The following is a 19,530-nucleotide window of genomic DNA, read 5'->3' as shown; positions in this document are numbered from 1 at the left end:
GTTATGACTTAGGCGATCTAAAAACCGGTCTAAGTGCCCAGAAGTTATCCAAAGTGACCAGATAACTACTGCAGACACAAAGCACAGACCCCCCCACACTCCCCCAGTGATCACTGACCCCCCCCCAACACTGCCATAAAAATTGGAATAAAAACGTACATACCTGCCTCCAGAACATCAGTACCTGGCATAGGAAAGCCTAGTAGAGCTGCACAAAGGTGGCTTAAGTAGTCTGGGGGGTGGGGGGTTGGGGGGGTGGGTTAGTGAACCATAGAGAGGAGGACCCAGGCATCTTAAGCCATTCTAACCACTGCATTCATGGTGAAAAATGTGAGTCCGTCAACCCCCCTCCCCACAACCCTACTGTATTGCCATATAGGTGCCACCTGCAGCCATAAGGGCTATTGTAGTTATAGACAGATCAGTATATTAGGTTTTGCAGGTGTTTTGGGGGGCTCACTTTGACCTACAAGGGAGTTCTGGTGAAATGTTTATGTGGCACCATTTTTGTGAAGTTCACAGCAGTGTCCTGTAAGGTGCCCCACTGCTCTCTTGCTGTCTGGTTGGCCAGTCCATCACATTGCGGGCCCTTCCCACGTCCAAAATTTCTTGTTCTGGGCGTTTGAAACTTGGACGAATATTTGGATGAGAATAAGGTATAAAGATAGATGTATTGGCAGTCTGGATGATCAAACACCCGGACGTACAGATAGTTGATTAAAAAAATAATAAATTTAGACGTACTTTTCGAGAATGGACATTTTGGTGCTGCTGACTTTGGGCGACTAGAACCCAAGGTCCAAATGGGACTTAGATGTTTCTGTATAGGTATGCCTGAAAATTCCTTTTAATCAGGTCTGTGGCACTCTCTTGGATCCTCATTCACTGGTCCCATCTCCGGTTGTCAAGCCTAAGCCCCTTGACTCCAAGTTCTACTGGGTCTCTGGCTACTTCTTCAGCTCTCTCACCACCGGTGTATAGGTCCCCCCACAGACTCTCCAAAAACCATAAACAATGAAAAATATTTATTTCAGGCTCAACTTTTTATCTATGTATTTGATATAATTTATTATTTTAGTCAGGTTAGGACAAACCACTGCTGATGGAACATCACAAACAGCATGTGGCTATAATGAAGATAATGTGTATAAATCAATAGATATTTTGCTCATAGGGACAACACCATCTTGGGAAGATGCCCCTGTGGGCTCTGTAGAAGTAAAAGGATAGGAAGTGGTAGATCTTTTTTCCTCACTCAAAGAGGCACCAGAAACTGAAAATTGGCCTGGAGCTGAGGAAGGCAACTTCATTTGTATGTGATTATCCATTGGACCTATTGATTTTGGAGTACTTGTGCCTTTAATCTTCCCCTTACACTTAAAGAAAACAATATCTCCGAGAAGAATAACAGATCAAAACGCCAAGTTTTTCTGGCTCCTTCTGGGCCCCTTAGAGCACACCCTGTGGCTGCACGCCACAGGCACTTCCTGGTTTTAAAGTGATGTTCCGGCATCAACAGATGATATCAGATGCTGCCCAACACCCCAATCTCACTCCCATGGGGTCCGAGAAGACAGGTAACATCCTCTAGCACAATGCCCTGACCTCACTTCCGAAGTGGTCCAAAACAAGGGTCTCCACTGGTAACCCAGATGTGATGAAAAACCAATGTATAATAACACTTTCAACACTGAGTGTGAAGATGTCCAAAAATGTAAGACAGGAACAGCATAGACCTAACTCAATCCCAAACATGAAGGAAAAAGCCTCAGAAAGGGCCACTGATCGGTACCGATCAGTGAAGATAAGTGGAATATTTCCTCTATTATTTAATTTTCATTGGCACATTACAGCACAGCATAAGACTTTATCATACAATGAAGGTTTTTTGCCAGTGAGGTGAACGCTCGACCACCTCTTTGCGCCGTTTTGGTGAGGTGGGAGGGCCCTTTCTGAGGCTTTTTCCTTCATTTTTTGGATTGAGTTAGGTCTATGCTGTTCCTGTCTTACATTTTTGGACATCTTCACACTCAGTGTTGAAAGTGTTTACCCAAAACAAGGGTCTGCCACCTCCAGCATGGCACTGGTGCCTCCTGGTTTAAAATGATGTCCTGTGATATGGGCACCGATTAGAAAATCGGGGCAGTTAAGCGGGATTAGGCCTCTGTTTGTTAAAGTAGACGTGATTCTGTATAGGACGTCAGCTTACGATTCTCAGCCACTTCTTAGGCAGCTGCTGAGACCAGTGTCCTATATAGAATTTCCCCCTTAGTGTATGTAGTGGTGGATCCTCCTCCACTGCTATCCTACTATCAGTTGGGGTACCCCAGGACTTTGTCCTGGAAGTGGGACCTCATCTTTTCTCCATCTACACTTATTCTCTTGGCACTCTGATCTCCACCCATAGTTTTCAATATCACCTCTATGGTGATGACTCCCAGATCTACCTCTCTACACCAGAAATTTATATAGGAATTCTCGCCCGAGTCTCAGCCTGCCTGTCTAACATTGCTGCCTGGAGGTCCCACTGCCACTTAAAACTGAACATGACCAAGACTGAGCTACTTATTCTTCTACCTAAACCCACCTCTCCTCGCCCTACTCTATTTCAGTGGATAACACTCTCATCCTGCCTGTCTCGTAATCTTGGGGTCAACTTTGACTCTCCTCTTTCTTTCTCTGCTGGAGCCTCCTGGCTGGTTAAATCACTTTGAATTATCAACCCTATTTAGCAATATATATTGATATTTATGGCTGCGAATGAGTGAATCTAATTCAGGACATTTTTAATGCAAGCCCCATTCCAGTGAATATGCTTACTGTATATACTAAGTCCCCTATTTGCTAAATCATATTAATGTTTTGTTTTTAACAAATATCTGCAGTAGTTGTAAAACCTTCATAACTGCTGGGGGCATTCCCAGTACTTGGAGAAAGCAGATGGGCCTCTAATTCATGGCAAAAGTCATTTCCATTTGATTCAGGTACAGCTGCTAATCAGAATGCAATTAACTACCTCTCTGTGTTTAATGCAAGCTGCACTCTTCATTCCTTAACAGGATATTTCATGTTAGGAGTTTATTTTTATTTATTCATTCCATTTTCTATACCGTTCTTCCAGGAGAGCAAGAACGGTTTACATAGATTTATCCAGGTACTTAAGCATTTCTCCCAGTCTGTCCTGGTGGGCTCACAATCTATCTAATATATCTGGGGCAATGGGGGACCTAGTGACTTGCCTAGGGTTACAAAGAGCAATGTGGGTTTGAACCCTCAACCTCAAGGTGCTGAGGCTGTAGCTCTATTCAATAAGGCAGTTAACACTTGCCCACTGTTAACACAGTACAGGTACATGTTCCTTTATCCAAAATCCTTGGGACCAGGCATATTTTGTTTTTGGGAACTTTTAGGATTTTTGGGATGGTAATGTTAAGTCAGAAAAAGACAGTCCATAAGACAATAAAATTGCCAACAAACTTTTTTATTTCAAAATAAGGCAAACATTAAGCACTTCAAACATAAACATGCTCCAAACTATGCAAATCAGCCTTTCAAGTGTAAAAATGGTTTACAAAGTGACCTCCTTGTTATCAAAAATTGCAAAGACTAGAGGACGCTTGATGAAGTTACAGGGAAATTCTTTTAAATGCAAAAGGAAGAAATATATATTTTTTTCATTCAGAGAATAGTTAAATTCTGGAACGCATTGCCGGAGGAAGTAGTAACAGCAGTTTTACAAAAGGTTTGGACAATTTCCTGGAGGAAAAGTCCATAGTCTGCTATTGAGATACACGAGGGAATCCATTTCATTATTGGTGAATTTTTTAAATGTATGTTGTCATGATGATGATTTTGTATATATTTGTTGTGACCCTTTGAGAAAGGCGGGATACGAATAAACTATACACTATTGCTTGCCCTTGGATCAATAGCATGGAATGTTCTATTTGGGGTTTTGCCAGGTACTTGTGATCTGGATTGGCTAGTGTGGAAACAGGATGGATGGCTAGATGGACCCAGTTTGGCTATTCTTATGGGCACCTGGTTTATACTAGATCATTTTGGGCATGTTTACATATCTTCTGAAGTAATATTGTTTGACTTAGAAATTTCAGTTGTACTTTTCAGTGATCTCATTCCAGTGCCACTCAGTCACTCATTACTGAAAAGTTTCAAAATGAATTCCTTTCTTTCAGCTTGAATTTCCCTGCAGGCTATATAACTGTATCCACCAGGGGTTTTGCCATATGCCCAGTTCTGCCTTGTTCCATCAACAGGGTCACCAGCTCCTTTTGCAGTTCCAGTTTCTCTTTCATTAGAATTCTGTTTAATCTTAAGAGAGAAAATCAAAATGAAATTCATTACAACTTGATGATTTCTTTTAAAAGATTATTTCTACAGGAAGCTATTTAGATGGTCATCAATTATGGCAATGCAGTGAATGGACCAAATAACATACCCTTCTTTGTCTTGATTTGAACGACTACAGTAGATTTTCTGTTAACCAGAACTCAAGCAACCAGAATTCTCAGTTCATTTTTATTGTTGTTGCTTGAGATTTTCAAGCAACCATGAAAATAACATCAATTTCTGATAGAAATTTAAGAGTAAACTTGGCATACCACACCCGAGTATGCCCGTACTTTGCCTACCACATGTCTGGTAGTTTGTCAGGAACAGTTTATGGTATGGCATAGTATGGGGTATAATATTAGTTAGGCCTATTTTTAATAGTAACTCTCAAACAACCAGAAACTAAATTTATCTGGCATCTATCAATCCCCATGGGTGCCGGTTAACTGAGAGTCTACTGTAACCAGTTTTTCTCAAATAGGATCTCATTTCTGAATACTACTACAGATGCTGAGAACAAAATTCTCAAAAGTCCAATACACATGTATTAAGCTAGTTCAATGACTCTCAGAGAGGGTGGGAGCTGGCAAGCCTTTGAGCGTACACAGATGCTCAAGGCCCCACTCTGATCCAGTCAGCGTATAACTTTTTCAGCGTCTGCCGGGAAAGCAAATGCCAGTCAATGAAGAGCTAATTATTTTATTTCTTGCATTTGTGTGTCGCTCTGGGCGACATTAAAGAGGAAGGGGTTAGAAGAGGGTAGGGAGGACTATGGAGGGCAGGAAGGAGAGGAGGGAAGCATGTGGAATATTTCATAGAAATTCCTAACTTTACAGATAGGAGCACCATCTGATATCTAAATGAATTAAAGTAATTATCAGATGATCAGGGGTGGGGAGGTAAGAAATGTTGGCTGCTGTGGAGGTGGCTTCAGAGTTGGTTGGGGGATGGGGTTTGGAAAGAAATGTCAGTTGCTGTGAGGGGGTTGGAGGTAAGAACGATGGCAATGAAGACTACTGCAAGAGAGTGGGGTGAGGTTAAGGAAAAAATGCCAGTCATTGGGTGGCATGGAGAAATGAAAGACTCACATATAAACCCTTATTTTTGGCTCTTTGGACCAAAAATCTCAGTTTATATTTGAATTTATGTGATATATGCTCTTCAATCTCTCCCTAAGTACGGGGAGAGTCCCCCTGGGCTGGAAAACAGCTAACGTCGTTCCTCTGCACAAAAAGGGTTGCAGAGCAGAGGCTGCAAATTACAGACAGTGAGTCTCACATCAATAGTGTGTAAACTCATGGAAACTCTACTTAAAGGTAAATTAGACACGATAATGGATGAAGGGAATCTAAGGGATCCCTGTCAACATGGATTCACCAGAGGCAGGTCATGCCAATCCAATCTTATAAGCTTCTTCGATTGGGTGACAGGAAAGCTAGACTCAGGAGAGTCTCTGGACATAGTGTACTTGGATTTCAGTAAAGCTTTCGACAGTGTCCCACACCGTAGACTATTAAACAAGATGAAATCGATGGGTTTGGATGAGAAACTAACTGCATGGGTCAGTGATTGGCTGAGTGGAAGACTTCAGAGGGTGGTGGTCAACGGCACCCTCTCTGAGACATCGGAGGTGACTAGCGGAGTGCCGCAGGGCTCAGTCCTGGGACCATCCCTTTTCAACATATTCATAGGGGACTTGACCCGGGGGCTTCAAGGTAAAGTAGCACTGTTCGCCGACGCCGCCAAACTGTGTAACATAGTAAGTGAAAACAACCTCAAGGATAGTATGACACAAGATCTGATCACGTTGGAAAACTGGTCCTCGACATGGCAGCTAGGCTTCAACGCTAAAAAATGTAAGATCATGCATCTCGGCAGCGGAAATCCATGCAGAACATACTCCTTGAATGGAGAAACGCTAGCTAGGACTTCAGAGGAACGGGACTTGGGGGTAATCATCAGTGCAGACATGAAGGCTGCCAAACAAGTAGAGAAGGCCTCATCAAAGGCAAGGCAAATGATGGGATGTATCAATAGACGCTTTGTCAGCCGTAAACCTGAAGTCATAATGCCACTCTACAGAACCATGGTGAGACCCCATCTGGAATACTGTGTGCAATTCTGGAGGCCACATTACCGGAAAGATGTGCTTCGAGCTGAGTCGGTCCAGCGGATGGCCACTAGGATGGTCGCGGGGCTCAAGGGTCTCTCATACGAAGAAAGACTGGGCAAACTGCAGCTCTACACCCTAGAGGAGCGCAGGGAAAGGGGTGACATGATTGAGACATTTAAGTACGTCACGGGTCGTGTCGAGGTGAAAAACGATATATTCTTTCCCAAGGGACCCTCGGTCACAAGGGGGCACCCGCTCAAACTCAGAGGAGGGAAATTTAGTGGTGACACCAGGAAGTATTTCTTCACAGAAAGGGTGGTAGATCACTGGAACAGACTTCCGGTGCAGGTGATCAAGGCCACCAGCGTGCTCAACTTTAAGAATAAATGGGACATCCACGTAGGATCCCTACGAGGGTCGAGTTAAGGAACTAGGTCATTAGCATTCAGACTTAATGGGGTGGGTCAATAGAGTGGGCAGACTTGATGGGCTGTAGCCCTTTTCTGCCGTCATCTTTCTATGTTTCTATGTGTGCACATGCCTGCAGAAATGCCAAAAAAATCTGTCTAAGCACTATTCTGTAAATATGAGCATTTCTTATGTAATGTATACAAGGAGCTGCTGAAAGTTTCTCAGCCCAACCAAGAAAAGAATGATATGGAGCAATGAAACTTGCAAATTTATTCAACACTTTTCAATGATATGAAATGAAACGAAAAGTGTCAAGAAAAGTGTGGAATAACTTGTAAATTTCATGGCTCCACATCATTCTCTTCTTGGCTGGGCTAAGAACTTTTCAGTGGCCCCTCGTACTTGACCGGTCGATGTACACATGGGTGAAGTCCAGGGTGGAAATAGGCAGGACTTACATTTATGTATTTAAGTTATAAAATATTATAAGTTACACATGTAGTTCTGATATTTAAGCATGAGCATTTAAACCAATTTTGTGGCTTGTATAAGTGCTCCTGTCTAAGCACATATGGACATATATGCCTAGTTACAACAGTATTATATAAAGGGAAGTATAGCGTGGGCCCTTATCAGGCACCCTCTAGGCCTCTTTCTTCCTTTTCAAATAATGGAAGCCTCAATATGGAAATGCACAAGGAGCAAAGGGAGACACTTTCTTTCTGTAAATTGCTAATTGGGAAAGGGAGACAACAGAAATACCTCTAAACCTCATTTCTACACAACTCATTAACCTCCCCCCCCTCCCTTTTACTAAACCACGATAGCGGTTATTAGCGCAGAAAGCTGCGCTGAATGCTCCGTGCTGCTCCTAACGCTCATAGAGTTCCTATGAGTGTCGGGAACAGCACTGAGCATTCAGCGTGGCTCCCTGCACTACTAACCACTATCACGGTTTAGTAAAAGGTAACATAAGAGACTTATTTATTTATTTATTTATTTGAATGTATTAACTGCCTTTATGAAGAGATTCATTGACAGAACACAGACTAGCTGTACCATTAAACTAAAGATTTCCTTCTTTACATTGTCCTTTATTTAACTCTAGAATGAAACGATATGGAAAATGTCAACATTTCTCATGTCATTTCATGTAATTTTTTTCCAAATTATATGAGGACGCACAACCTATATGTTCATATAATGATTCAAACTGCTGTGTGATTGTGGCACCGAGGTACCCCGCTCTTCAAACCCAGCATGCACCCAAAAAGAGAGAGAAAAAGCCTCAGACTAATGTAGCAGTATAGAACCAAAAGGTACAAATCAAAGCTGCTTTTGATACGTTCACTGGCAAAAAAAAAACTCCCTCACAGAATAGCTCAGGTTTAAAAAAGAGCAAAGTCACCTGGAGGCATGTTCAAGGACTTAGCTGACAAAGGACGACTTGAGCTCCAATGCTGTCATGTAGGCACAATATATGCAGAAATGAGCCTTTTCTTTCCAGATGTCCTGTTATGAAATTATCCTTTGTATATCTAAACTCCTGCATGACTTGCCTGATTGCGCAGTCTTGTTCGTAGGTTGCTTGCTTTCTGGGAGACGAACCCTTGCTAGGGTAGCCAGTTCAGATATAAAGTTTTGTTCCGCTTCCTGAATCAAAATGGTGATAAGATGCCAGTTATAGACTGTACTTAGACTAAAAAAAGTCATACACATAAGTACATACCCAGTCTTTTTTTGTGATATCACAGTCTGAGGGGTTTGCGAAAACGTTAAAATTTTATTATTGCACACATTATATGGCATACTCATTTCAAATTTCCATGTCCTATAATATGTTTGGGAGATATAAGAAACCCTTGTGGTTCAGATTGCTGGAGGAAAGTATCTATACCACACATTACTCAGCACCATCACCAGTAATCACTTTCCTTCCCTTTGCTGAGCTTAGACCATGGTTTTCACAACTGCTCAAATTCCATTAGGCCATTTTGGGCTCCTTTTACTAAGGTGCGCCAGCGTTTTTAGCGCACGCACAAGATTAGCGCGTGCTATAGCACGCACTAGCTGAAACATTACCGCCTGCTTAAAAGAAGGCAGTAGCGGCTAGCACGCTAAAATTGCTAGCGCGCCTTTGTAAAAGGAGCACCATGTTTTAAAGCACAATCATTCTCTCTATTCAAAAAGGTTTTGTTCCAAGTGCTGTAGACAACAGCTGTCTGACCAAAAGGAAAGCTGAAATTAAATAAATGCATGCCACATACAAGATATTCATTTCTGAGGTAACCCCTCTCTCCCCCCCTGTCATTCATTGAGGTTTATATTAACTTCTATTTTAATTTCTATTAATTTCTATTTTAATATAGTGTGCATGGTAACACATTTTTTTCTCTCAACACTACAGTATATAGCATATTATTCATAGCCTAACAAAATGATAAGGGACATTGCATGATAATGATTCTTGCAATGGCAAACCTGCTATTAAAATAAGTACAGTATTTTGGGAGTAATTCTGTAGCATTTGGGGGACCAGCCTCATAGTCTGGGCTGCAGATACTTTAAGCTGGGAACTCTTGTCCAAAGGGGCTTACCAGGGTTAAATATGCTATACAAAAGATACACGTTATCCTCAGGTGTGAGGCATGATGTTGTGAAGACAACTATAGGCCAGAGGGGTGACCTTGAGGATAATCTTGGAAGATATTCCCCTCCCATCCATTTGGCCGGCATGGAGGCATTTGCATTTAAGAATAATGGGAATAAAGCTATTACAAAATCTCCCCATTATTTTCAATTACATTAATTGACATTTGTATCCCACATTAGTCATGAAGTTCAATGTGACTTACAATTAAAATATAATGTACAAACAATAGTCATCAGTCTCCTGAATCTAGCATAGCAGACAATTAAAAATAACAACATGCTTAGAACATATCAGAAACTTATAAAATTATAAAAGTTTTCAACTTTTGGGGGGGAATAGAACATATGGCTCCTTTTACTAAGGCGCGCTAGCAGTTTTAATGCACTCACTGGATTAGCACGCGCTAGCCGGAAATCTATCGCCTGCTCAAAAGGAGGCGGTAGCGGCTAGCGCATGTGGCAATTTAGTGCGTGCTATTCCGTGCGTTAAAGCCCTAGCGCAGCTTTGTAAAAGGAGCCCTTAATTTCTCCTTTTGGTGGAATTCTTTATGTTTATGCTATAAATATGAAAAAATGAATGCAGAAATTTTGTGTAATAATAAGATATTTAAATTAACGTAGGGTCCATTGACAAATTTTGTTAACACTGATTAGCTGGATTATCCTATTCGATTTGCACATCCAGGGAGGGTGGGTATTATATTTTATTGTATTAATTGACCAAATGAAAGAGTTCGGGTTCTTGAATAGGGGGGGAGGGAAATGTTTTGTAGTATTTCTCTGAATGATTGTAAGTACTGTCCTGAAGTCAATTGTATGTATAATTCAATGCACTGTTTTTGTATGGAAAATTAATAAAGATTTATTTTAAAAAGAAAGAAATAATACGAACCCATTACCACGGCTTACCAAGACTCACACTGGCTCCCAATACAAACATGCATACAATACAAATTCTTTTGCACCCTCTTCAGAGCCCTAAATGTAACTGGTCCTAGCTACCTAAACAAACACCTAATCAGAAATAACACATCAAGTCCAAGGAAAACACAGGCTATCTTCACCCATCCTCCAGCAAAAGGCATACAAAGCAAAAAACTATATGACGAACTACTAGCCACCAGAGCAGCAAAAATAGACTGCCACCTCTCCAAGCTACTGGCCAAGACGACCAACTACAAAACATTCAGGAAAGAACTGAAAACTATACTTTTTTTAAAAAAATTGTCAAATGAGCTAACTAAAACCTTATCAACCCTCCCCCAGATCCCATCGCTCATGTTAGTCTTCAATTTGTGTATGCTCATCTATCAACTCTGTAAGCTCTCTGGGATTGCCAAGGCCAACTCTTTTTGTAAACCACCCAGAACTGAAAGGTATTGGCAGGATAGAAACACTAATGTAATGTAATCACTACTCCAGGAAGATTAATTACTAAAATAAATATTCTCAGCTCCACCTGTGCTGGCCTTCCATCAATCACCTAATCTGAAACAAAAATTGGTAAAAAGCAAACTCCCCACACAAACCCATGAAGAAAAGAATGGCACACATCCTTGTGGTGTGACCATCTCAAAGGATGCCACAGTCACTCATATGGGAAAAACATTCAGCATAAAGGGATCCTTCACATGTTCATCTTCTAATGCATAGAGGGATGTTACATTTGTGAACCAGGTCAGATGCTAAAGACCAGAATCATCTTACACAGATGATTTTGGATTTAAGAATTGCAATACCAACCAGGATGTTACCTCTGGCGGATAACAATTTAGAAAAACTGACCACTGCACCAATGATTTTATGGTAAGAATACTAAAAGTGAACTTTAAGGCAATCCAAGAACATAAGACCTTTGAAATTAAAATGGTGAAATATTTTGACACCAATCAGACAGGACTTAACAAAGATCTGCGCTTTCTTTCCCACTACAAAGTCATTTAAAACTGCTTTGTCATCCTGCTCACCCACAAACCTCTCCCTCTTCCTATCCCTGAAATGCTTTCATATTTTCCTTATATGTACTGATATTTGCCAACATTTGCTTATTTCTGATTTGAAGAAGGGTTACCTTCGAAAGCTCGTCCTAAAATGCATTTAGTCCAATAAAAAAGGTATTACCTTATTTCCTTTCTTTTGTTTTCTTTCTATACATAAGAAAGCAGAACTTCTGAAAAAGCTAGTCTTTACAAAAGGTTTTAGCCCTCCCCCAGCTCCCAAAAACTTTTTTGTGCTGCAAGTGGGGAATTGTTGGTCAGGTCATTTGTTCCCAGGTAGATAACAACATCAGTATTAGACTTCTTAGGCCTAGATGCACTCCCCCCCCCTCCCCGATACCCCCTGTGTACCTTTTTCTTGAAGGCTGGCCAGAGGGATGCCCATACCCTCTGGCTGGCACCCCTCCTAACATCTGCCCCTCCCCCCCTGGAATACCCCATCCACACAAAACCCACCCCGTACCTTTTTATTAAAGGCTGGCTGGAGGGATGTCCACTTCCTCTTGCTGGCAGGCCTGCCTCTTCAGAATGGCGGGCCTTCCCCTTGCTGGTACATCTTGGGATGTACTGGGGAAGGGCCTAAGGCCCTGATTGGCCTAGGTGTATAAGGCCCCTCCCATAGGAGGGGCTTTAGGCACCTGGGACAACCGGAGTCTTAGGCCTCCTTCCCAGTGCATTCTGGGAAGACTCCGATTGGCCAGATCCCTAAGGCCACTCCCACTACCGTATTACTTAGGCATTGGCTGGGCACCTACCAATGCCTAAGGGCTCCTTTTACGAAGCCGCACTAGTGGTTTTATGCGTTTAATAGTGCGTGCTAAACTGCCGGCCACGCTAGCCGCTACCGCCTCCTCTTGAGTAGGCGGTAGTTTTTCGACTAGCGCGGGGTTTAGCGCATGATAAAAAGTCACGTGCGATAAAGCTGCTAATGCGGCTTCGTAAAAGGAGCCCTAAATTTAGATGCTAGTTATATAATTTCCCCTTTGTGTTTAAGATGCCAATTTCCCTATTTAAGGGCTGGCTTCTGTCCAGAATTTAGAACGTCTGCCTTTAAGACTTGTATGTCCTCATGTATTGATATATTAATAAACAATTGCTAAGTGTTTGTATACTTAAACTTGTATTTATTCTTCATTTATTATGTGTTCATGTATGCTTAAACAAAAAGAGAAAAAATATTAAAATTACTATTATTGGTGAAATTTTGAGTTCTCTAATCCTTGACTGGGAGAAGCACCTTAGGCCATCGTAGCTGTTCAATTAATCCAGCTCTGCCTCCACCTCTTAATCTGGCTTCAGGAATGGGCTACATGAATTTTCAGTTGAAAACAGAGCCCAGTCTTGTTTGTCAAAGCTGTTAATGATGATAATAAATCTGGTTTATATACAAGACATTTCCAGATGCTTTACCTTTAACTGACCCTCAAGCTGGGCTTCCAGGTGATGCAGCATTGACTTATTTTCTTTTAGTGAATCCAAACGAATCTGTTCATGAATGTGAAACTGGTCCAACAGCCTTTTCTGCTGTAGAGACATCCTAAAGAAAAAGGCAATCTTAAGCAATGTGAGTAAAATGAATGTATAGCTAAGTATATCAAAATTAGATGCCCATTGACTCTTAAAAAGCCATATTCCAATGGTGCCTTCTTTTAATCTTACCATTAATAACTCATTCCATTTTATCTTGTGTTTTGTTAGAAACAAATATAGAATATATGATGGCAGAAAGTAGGGCCTATGCATGATGGCATACAGTGGTATGGTGGCAGACAATGGGGCCTTGTGATAATTTTCATAGGTTTGTACTTGTTTCCATGAAATTTAGCTAGGATATACAAATGAGTTCTTGGCACATTAAAATCCTTAGCTAAATTTTTCACTGAATTTTTCATGCATTGCCACAGTCAGTAAGTAAGGACCAGATTCAGTAAATGGTGCCTAAAAAAGATAGGCAGCCATGACAGAATTGTGCTTAGCGTTGCCTAACCTAAAACTTAGGTGCCTGTAATTTAGGCCAGGGTTTTAAAGGCCTACATTATAGGCACTTATTCTTTAGTGGCACCTAAGTCTTTCTCCACCCCTAAACACGGGACTATTTTGGTGTTAGGTGCCAATAAGCGCCATGTGATAGGCGTCTATCTTTTGTAGAATTGTGCCTAAGAAGATAGGTGCCTATCTCCCAATTATATTTTTTTTCAATTTTGAAGCAAATTTACTAATTAGGTTAGCCACCTAACTTTAGGCACCTCATAGCATTTCCACCTAAATGCTTAAGGCTGTAATAACCCAGAAAAAAAGGGGAAAAAATTTTCTTTCTGTGGCATCAACAGGCTAAATATAAAAGGCCCTCTAGCCCAAATCAGAGGTCAACTTGGACCCTTCTTCTTTCCCTTCACTAGCAAAAGCCCTGATTTCACAATCTGAACCCTAGTGGTAACACCACCAGATTACCACTAAGGATCACTAACACATTTTTTTTCTAGGACAGATGATGGAGCAGGAAAAAATGGGGATCAATACTATCCCCAGTGCTCTAAGATGTCTTGAAGTGAATTGAGATCCTAAGTGGGCATTGGGGATGGGGAACCACTGGGACCTGTAGTTTGGGAAGGAAGGGACAAGACTTCTAGAAGGGAGGGCTTTGGATATTTTTTACTCTGTGTTGGAACTGGGGTGGGGAGATGATTGTGAGGCCTCTGGGTCACCAAGGAGTTAAGGGGGTCTGGGGATCCTCCAAGTAAGGCTATGGAACCTTTTAAATTAGGCCTGCAATCACTGTGTAAAGGAGCCATAATTTTTTTTACGACTTAGGAAATTAAGTGATTATGCTTTGACAACACATTATTTACAGTTTATTGAGAATTAACAACATAAAACATGTCAAATAAGGCCTTTAGATTAGTTTAGGTATTCTTACTTCCATATGAACTTCAAATAACTAAACTCACCCATAATAGGATACTGACAACAGTCCAGAAGCACGATAGGGGCTATCTCATCTTTTGCAGAGAATACCACAAACATGTATGATCATCTCCCAGATGGTGAAATATTTGTGTGTGTGCACGTGATGCAAAGTGCTCCTGGCTCTCAGAACCAGTCAAATCTCTGGAAACTAGAATAGCAAGCTTAGAGGAGCTAAGACAGAAAGAAAAGTATACAGAAGAGACTTTCAGGGATAAAGTAGAGAAATCTCATCTTGTTTGGCAGCCTCTGACTGCCTTGAAGTATAAAGGTCACGTGAAAGGAGAGTATCATATTGGTATAGTAGAAAGTAATTCTGAAGACAGAAGATACAAGATCTTCTCATAGGAAGGATGTAATTTCAGGGTCTTCTGCCCAGAAGTGGCAGTTTTAAGACATTCATTTTAATTGGCAATTCAACCGTTACACGCGTAGATAGCTGGGTGGTTGTGGATAGGTTGGTGACTTGCTTGACTGGTGTGAAGATTTTGGAACTCAAATATCACCTAAACAGTGCTTGGAAGCAGCCAGCTCTTTTGGTACATATGAGTACCAATTGCAAAGGAATGTATTGGAGACAGGTTTTGTAAGCCAAATGTAGGCCTTTAGGTAGAAAGCTGAAATCCAGAACATCCAGGGTAGCATTTTCAGAAGTGCTCCCTGTTACACATGTAGTTCTCAAGAAGCAACCAAGCTCCAGAGTCTTAATGCATAGATGAGATGATGGTGCAGAAAGGATGGACTCAGATTTGTTAGGACATTCTTTTTGCTTCCCATTGAGCTTTAGATGGTTGGGGAAGAACTAACCTGTTATCTGTAAGAGAACATATAGGAGTGTATGGTATCAACAAAGAGGATAATAAAGGATTTTTATACTGTAATGTATCTTATGTGTAAGAGCCAAAATTTTGTTTTAACCCTAAACTCAATTGGAAGCCAATGCAATTATTTTCAGAGAGGCTTAAAATGATCATGATGTGTCGCCTTACATACAAGTAGTAGCCTAGTTGTGGTATTTTGTAATGTCTGCATATATTATATCACAGTAATCATAACATGAATGAATATATGCATAACGTCTGAAGAGAAGGCAGATCTATACAATTTTGGACTACTTGCAATTTATGCAAAAAAAAATAGAAGCTTTTTTTAAAATCACAGATGAAATTTGTTGAGAAAAAGTTACTGTAGAATCCAAGATAATACCTAGAAACATAGAAATATGATGACAGATAAAAGCTAAATGGCCCATAAAGTCTGCCCATCCGCTGTAACTATTATCTCTCCCTCTCTCTGAGAGATCCCACGTGACTATTCCAGGCTTTCTTGAAATCAGACACAGTCTCTGTCTCCACCACTTCTAATGGGAGTCTGTTCCATGCAATTACCACCCTTTCCGTAACAAAGTATTTCCTTAGATTACTCTGGAGCCTATCACCTCTTAACTTTATCCTATGCCTTCTCATTCCAGAACTTCCTTTCAAATGAAAGAGACCCAACTCATGCGCATTTACATCACGTAGGTATTTGAACATCTCAATCATATCTCCCCTCTCCCGTCTTTCCTCCAGATCTACCATATAGAATCAGATTCAGAGAAAGAATACTTTGTGAACCAGTAATCCATGATGCCACTGTTTTCTCAGCATTTAGCACCAAACAATGATCATCTAACCATTTTGCAATCTCACAAAGGCATGATTGGAAAGATGACGGCAGATAAAGGCCAAACAGCCCATCTAGACTGCCCATAGTATAGTACATGAGTAAAAAATCATCCACATAAGAGTGAAAAGCAATACCTCAAGTTTGAATTAATAATGCTAATGGACTAACAAACAAGTTACAGAGTGGAAAAAGGATGGAGCCCTTTGGGACTCTACAAGAAAGAGTATGTGAAGACAATACATAAGATTCCTGCTTTACCTGAAAAGTGCCTTGTTGAAGAAATGAAGAAAACAACTCAGGAGTATCCCTGAGATTCCAGTCGAAGATAAATGTTAAAGCAACAGGTTGAAGGCAGCAGATAGATCTAAAGACACTGTCAATGCCATCTGATCTGCTTCTAAATGACTATGGAGTTCACTCAGTAGTCCAGTGATAACCAATCCTTCTCAGTGCTAAAGCCATGCCTAAAGCCTGACTCGTGATGATATAATGTGTTGGTTAATTCTACATGTGACTGCAGCTGAGAAAAGATTCCAAAACACTAAGGTTTTTCTTCAGGAAGATTGGAGACTAGTCAGTAATTCTTAGCTTGCAATGGATCCAGAGTATCCTTCTTTAGAAGAACATAAGAATCGCCTTACTGGGTCAGACTAATGGCCCATCTAGCCCAGTAGCCTGTCCTCACAATAGCCAATCCAGGTCACTAGTACCTGGCAAAATCAAGTCTCAAAGTTTTTTAAAAATTTGCTATCCCATACCTAGGGAGTTGTATTCAGGGTGGCTTACAATCTAAAAACCATATACAATAAAAAACCAAAATTCAAATTCACAAAAAATAAAGGGAAAAGGGAAAGAACTACAGCTATAATAGGAAAGGTAGAAGGTAAACACATTAGGATTTTTTTCTGTACCACAATTAATATGCATCAGAAAAATGATGTTTTCAGATCTGTTTTAAATCTATCAATAGAAGTTATTAATCGAATAATGGTAAAAAATTCCAATACTTTGGACCATTAACAGAAAAAATAGCATCTCTGACATGTTCATGGACTATATCCCAATAAGATGGAACTATGAGGAGTTGTTTATTCACTGATCTTAAAGTTCTTACTGATGTAGTCGAGCTTAACAAACATACAAGATAAAGTGGCTCTTCTGTAGTTAATACCTTGTTTGCTAAACATTTTGGAAATAAACTATTTCAGTCTGCTTTTCCTTGTCAAGTTTATATATTATATATTACATTATTGTTAACTGAGTCGAGCTCCTCTTGGTTGATGACTCGGTCTATAAAACTAACCCCCTCTTCTACTAAACCGCGCTAATGGTTTTAGCACAGGGAGCCGCGCTGCTCCCGATGCTCATAAGAACTCTATGAGCGTCGGGAGCAACGCGGGTCATTCAGTGCGGCTCCCCACGTTAAAACTGCTAGCACAGTTTAGTAGAAGAGGGGGTAAGTTTTAGTTTAGTTTATAAATAATTTGATGCTTAACAGTTAGCCAATGTGCTTCTTTCAGAAATGGAGTTATGTGGTGAAATTTACGAAGGTTGTGTATTAGTCTGATAACAGTGTTCTGTATCAATGGAGTCTAAGTATATCTTACTGACGTAACCCTGTATTGAGTGAGTTACAGAAGTCAAAAATAGTAACATTCCATGCTACCAATCCCAGTAGCCCATCCTCACAGTGGCCAATCCAAGTCACTAGAAGCTGGCAAAACCCCCAAAAGTAGCAAGGGGTCTCGAAAGGCAAGGGGTCTACATTTAATAAATGTTGATATTAGACACAGCAGGTTTTAAACTAGAACCTGGAAGAAAGTTGACAGTCATTTGAAGTAAAATATCTTCAAGAGATACTGGCCAAATGTCAGATTTAAATAAAACACATAAAAAATTTACCCCATCAACTGCTATGGAACCAATATATGCGGCATTGAATATCCAGGCCTAATTCTGCTTGTGGCAGTCAGTGTTTAAAAATATACTGACTACCACTGGCTGGATAATGACCAGCAAGTATGTTATACATTTTTAACCCACACCAAATTTTCTAAAGACTGCAATCTATAGTGAATGCTGAGGCTATCCTTAATTCCTGGAGGGCCTGAATTGGAGGCTCAACCATCCTAAGATTCTTATAAAGTGACTCAAACTTTGAATCAAAATCCTGGCACAGAAACAGGTTTAGGCATCCTCATTTCCAGATACAACCAAGTCTGCCCCCTCAGAACCAAGGAGGTAAGTAACCCTCAATTCGCCAAGATGCCACCTTATTAACAAACACCTGGAAAAGTAGCAGCCCCACCCACCTCCCTAAGCATTAGAACTAATTGAAGAGATGAGGACACCAGGAAGGGCAGCATATGCTTAGAACTTTATATTAAGTTCTGAGCTCTGGGAGAGCAGTTTGATTTTGGTGTCATCAGATGATGCTACCACATGTGTACGTTATCAACCCTGCTGTCTATAAAAACACCTGTTATGGGTAAGCAACATTGTTCTTTGCATATCTTTGCATACAATTAAAATATGTATAATTTCAATATCACAGGTTTCATGCTATCAAATACACAGGTGGAGTGGCATTTTTGATAGGACATCTAATTTCCGACTTTGAACATTTTCCGAAAGAAGTCCAAAAGTCAGGACGGCGAAACACCTATTTTTGAAAATGCTAGACAATCAAATTTTTTCCCTTGAAAATGACCTATTTGGTCGTCAGGAAGTCCAACTTTAGGATGCCTAACTTTGTTCACCATTTTCAACCACAAAATGTCTAAGTTCAAAACATCCAAATCCAGACCATTTGGACATGGGAGGGGCCAGTATTGTGATGGACTGACCACAGAAACATGCCAACAGAGCAGTGGGGCACCTTAGAGGGCACTGCTATGAACTTCACATAAAGGGTACTAGGTGTACATCTGATCATAACCCTTTATAATTTATGGTGAGTCCTTCAAAACTCCCCCCAAACCTACTATACCCATCTGTCTGCTACCCCAATAGCCCTTATGGCTGCAGGTGGCACTCATATGGCAGTATCGTAGGGTTTGGTGGCATCACTCTTTCCAAAATAATTGTACTGGTTAGAGTGACTTATGGGCTGGGTCCTTCTCTGTATGGTTCATTAGCCCTCCCACCAGCTACTTAAGATACCTGGGTGCTGCTCTAATAGGCTTTCCCATACCAGGTACTGCTGTTTTAGAGATAGGTATGTCCTGTTTCAGTAAGAACTATGGGGGTGGGGTGGGGGTGGGAGGGGAGTCAGTGACCACTAGGGGAGTGTGTTTTGATCATTACTCAATCTCTTCAGTGTTCATCTGGTCAGTTTGGGTATCTTTTTGGCACTTAGTTTTTACAACAGGT

At 40.8% G+C, this 19,530-nt stretch overlaps 1 protein-coding gene across 2 annotated transcripts in view; it reads right to left on the bottom strand.

Annotated features, from left to right (window-relative positions):
• Positions 1-4,295: 4,295 nt before the first annotated feature.
• Positions 4,296-19,530, bottom strand: part of EVC (EvC ciliary complex subunit 1) — a 140,868-nt gene continuing 125,633 nt past the window's right edge. For both annotated transcript variants that reach the window (XM_033949478.1, XM_033949488.1), the window contains exons 19-21: positions 12,937-13,063; positions 8,437-8,530; positions 4,296-4,332 (exon numbers count right to left, since the gene is read on the bottom strand). In XM_033949478.1, the coding sequence (XP_033805369.1) occupies positions 4,328-4,332; positions 8,437-8,530; positions 12,937-13,063 (226 nt within the window). In that variant the 3' untranslated portion in view covers positions 4,296-4,327. The remainder of the gene's footprint in view (positions 4,333-8,436; positions 8,531-12,936; positions 13,064-19,530) is intronic.

The sequence above is a fragment of the Geotrypetes seraphini genome, chromosome 1 (genome assembly GCF_902459505.1).
Source record: "Geotrypetes seraphini chromosome 1, aGeoSer1.1, whole genome shotgun sequence".
NCBI lineage: Eukaryota > Metazoa > Chordata > Amphibia > Gymnophiona > Dermophiidae > Geotrypetes > Geotrypetes seraphini.
The sequence above is the reverse complement of the archived record's forward strand: the minus strand, read 5'-3'. Positions and strand labels throughout refer to the sequence as shown.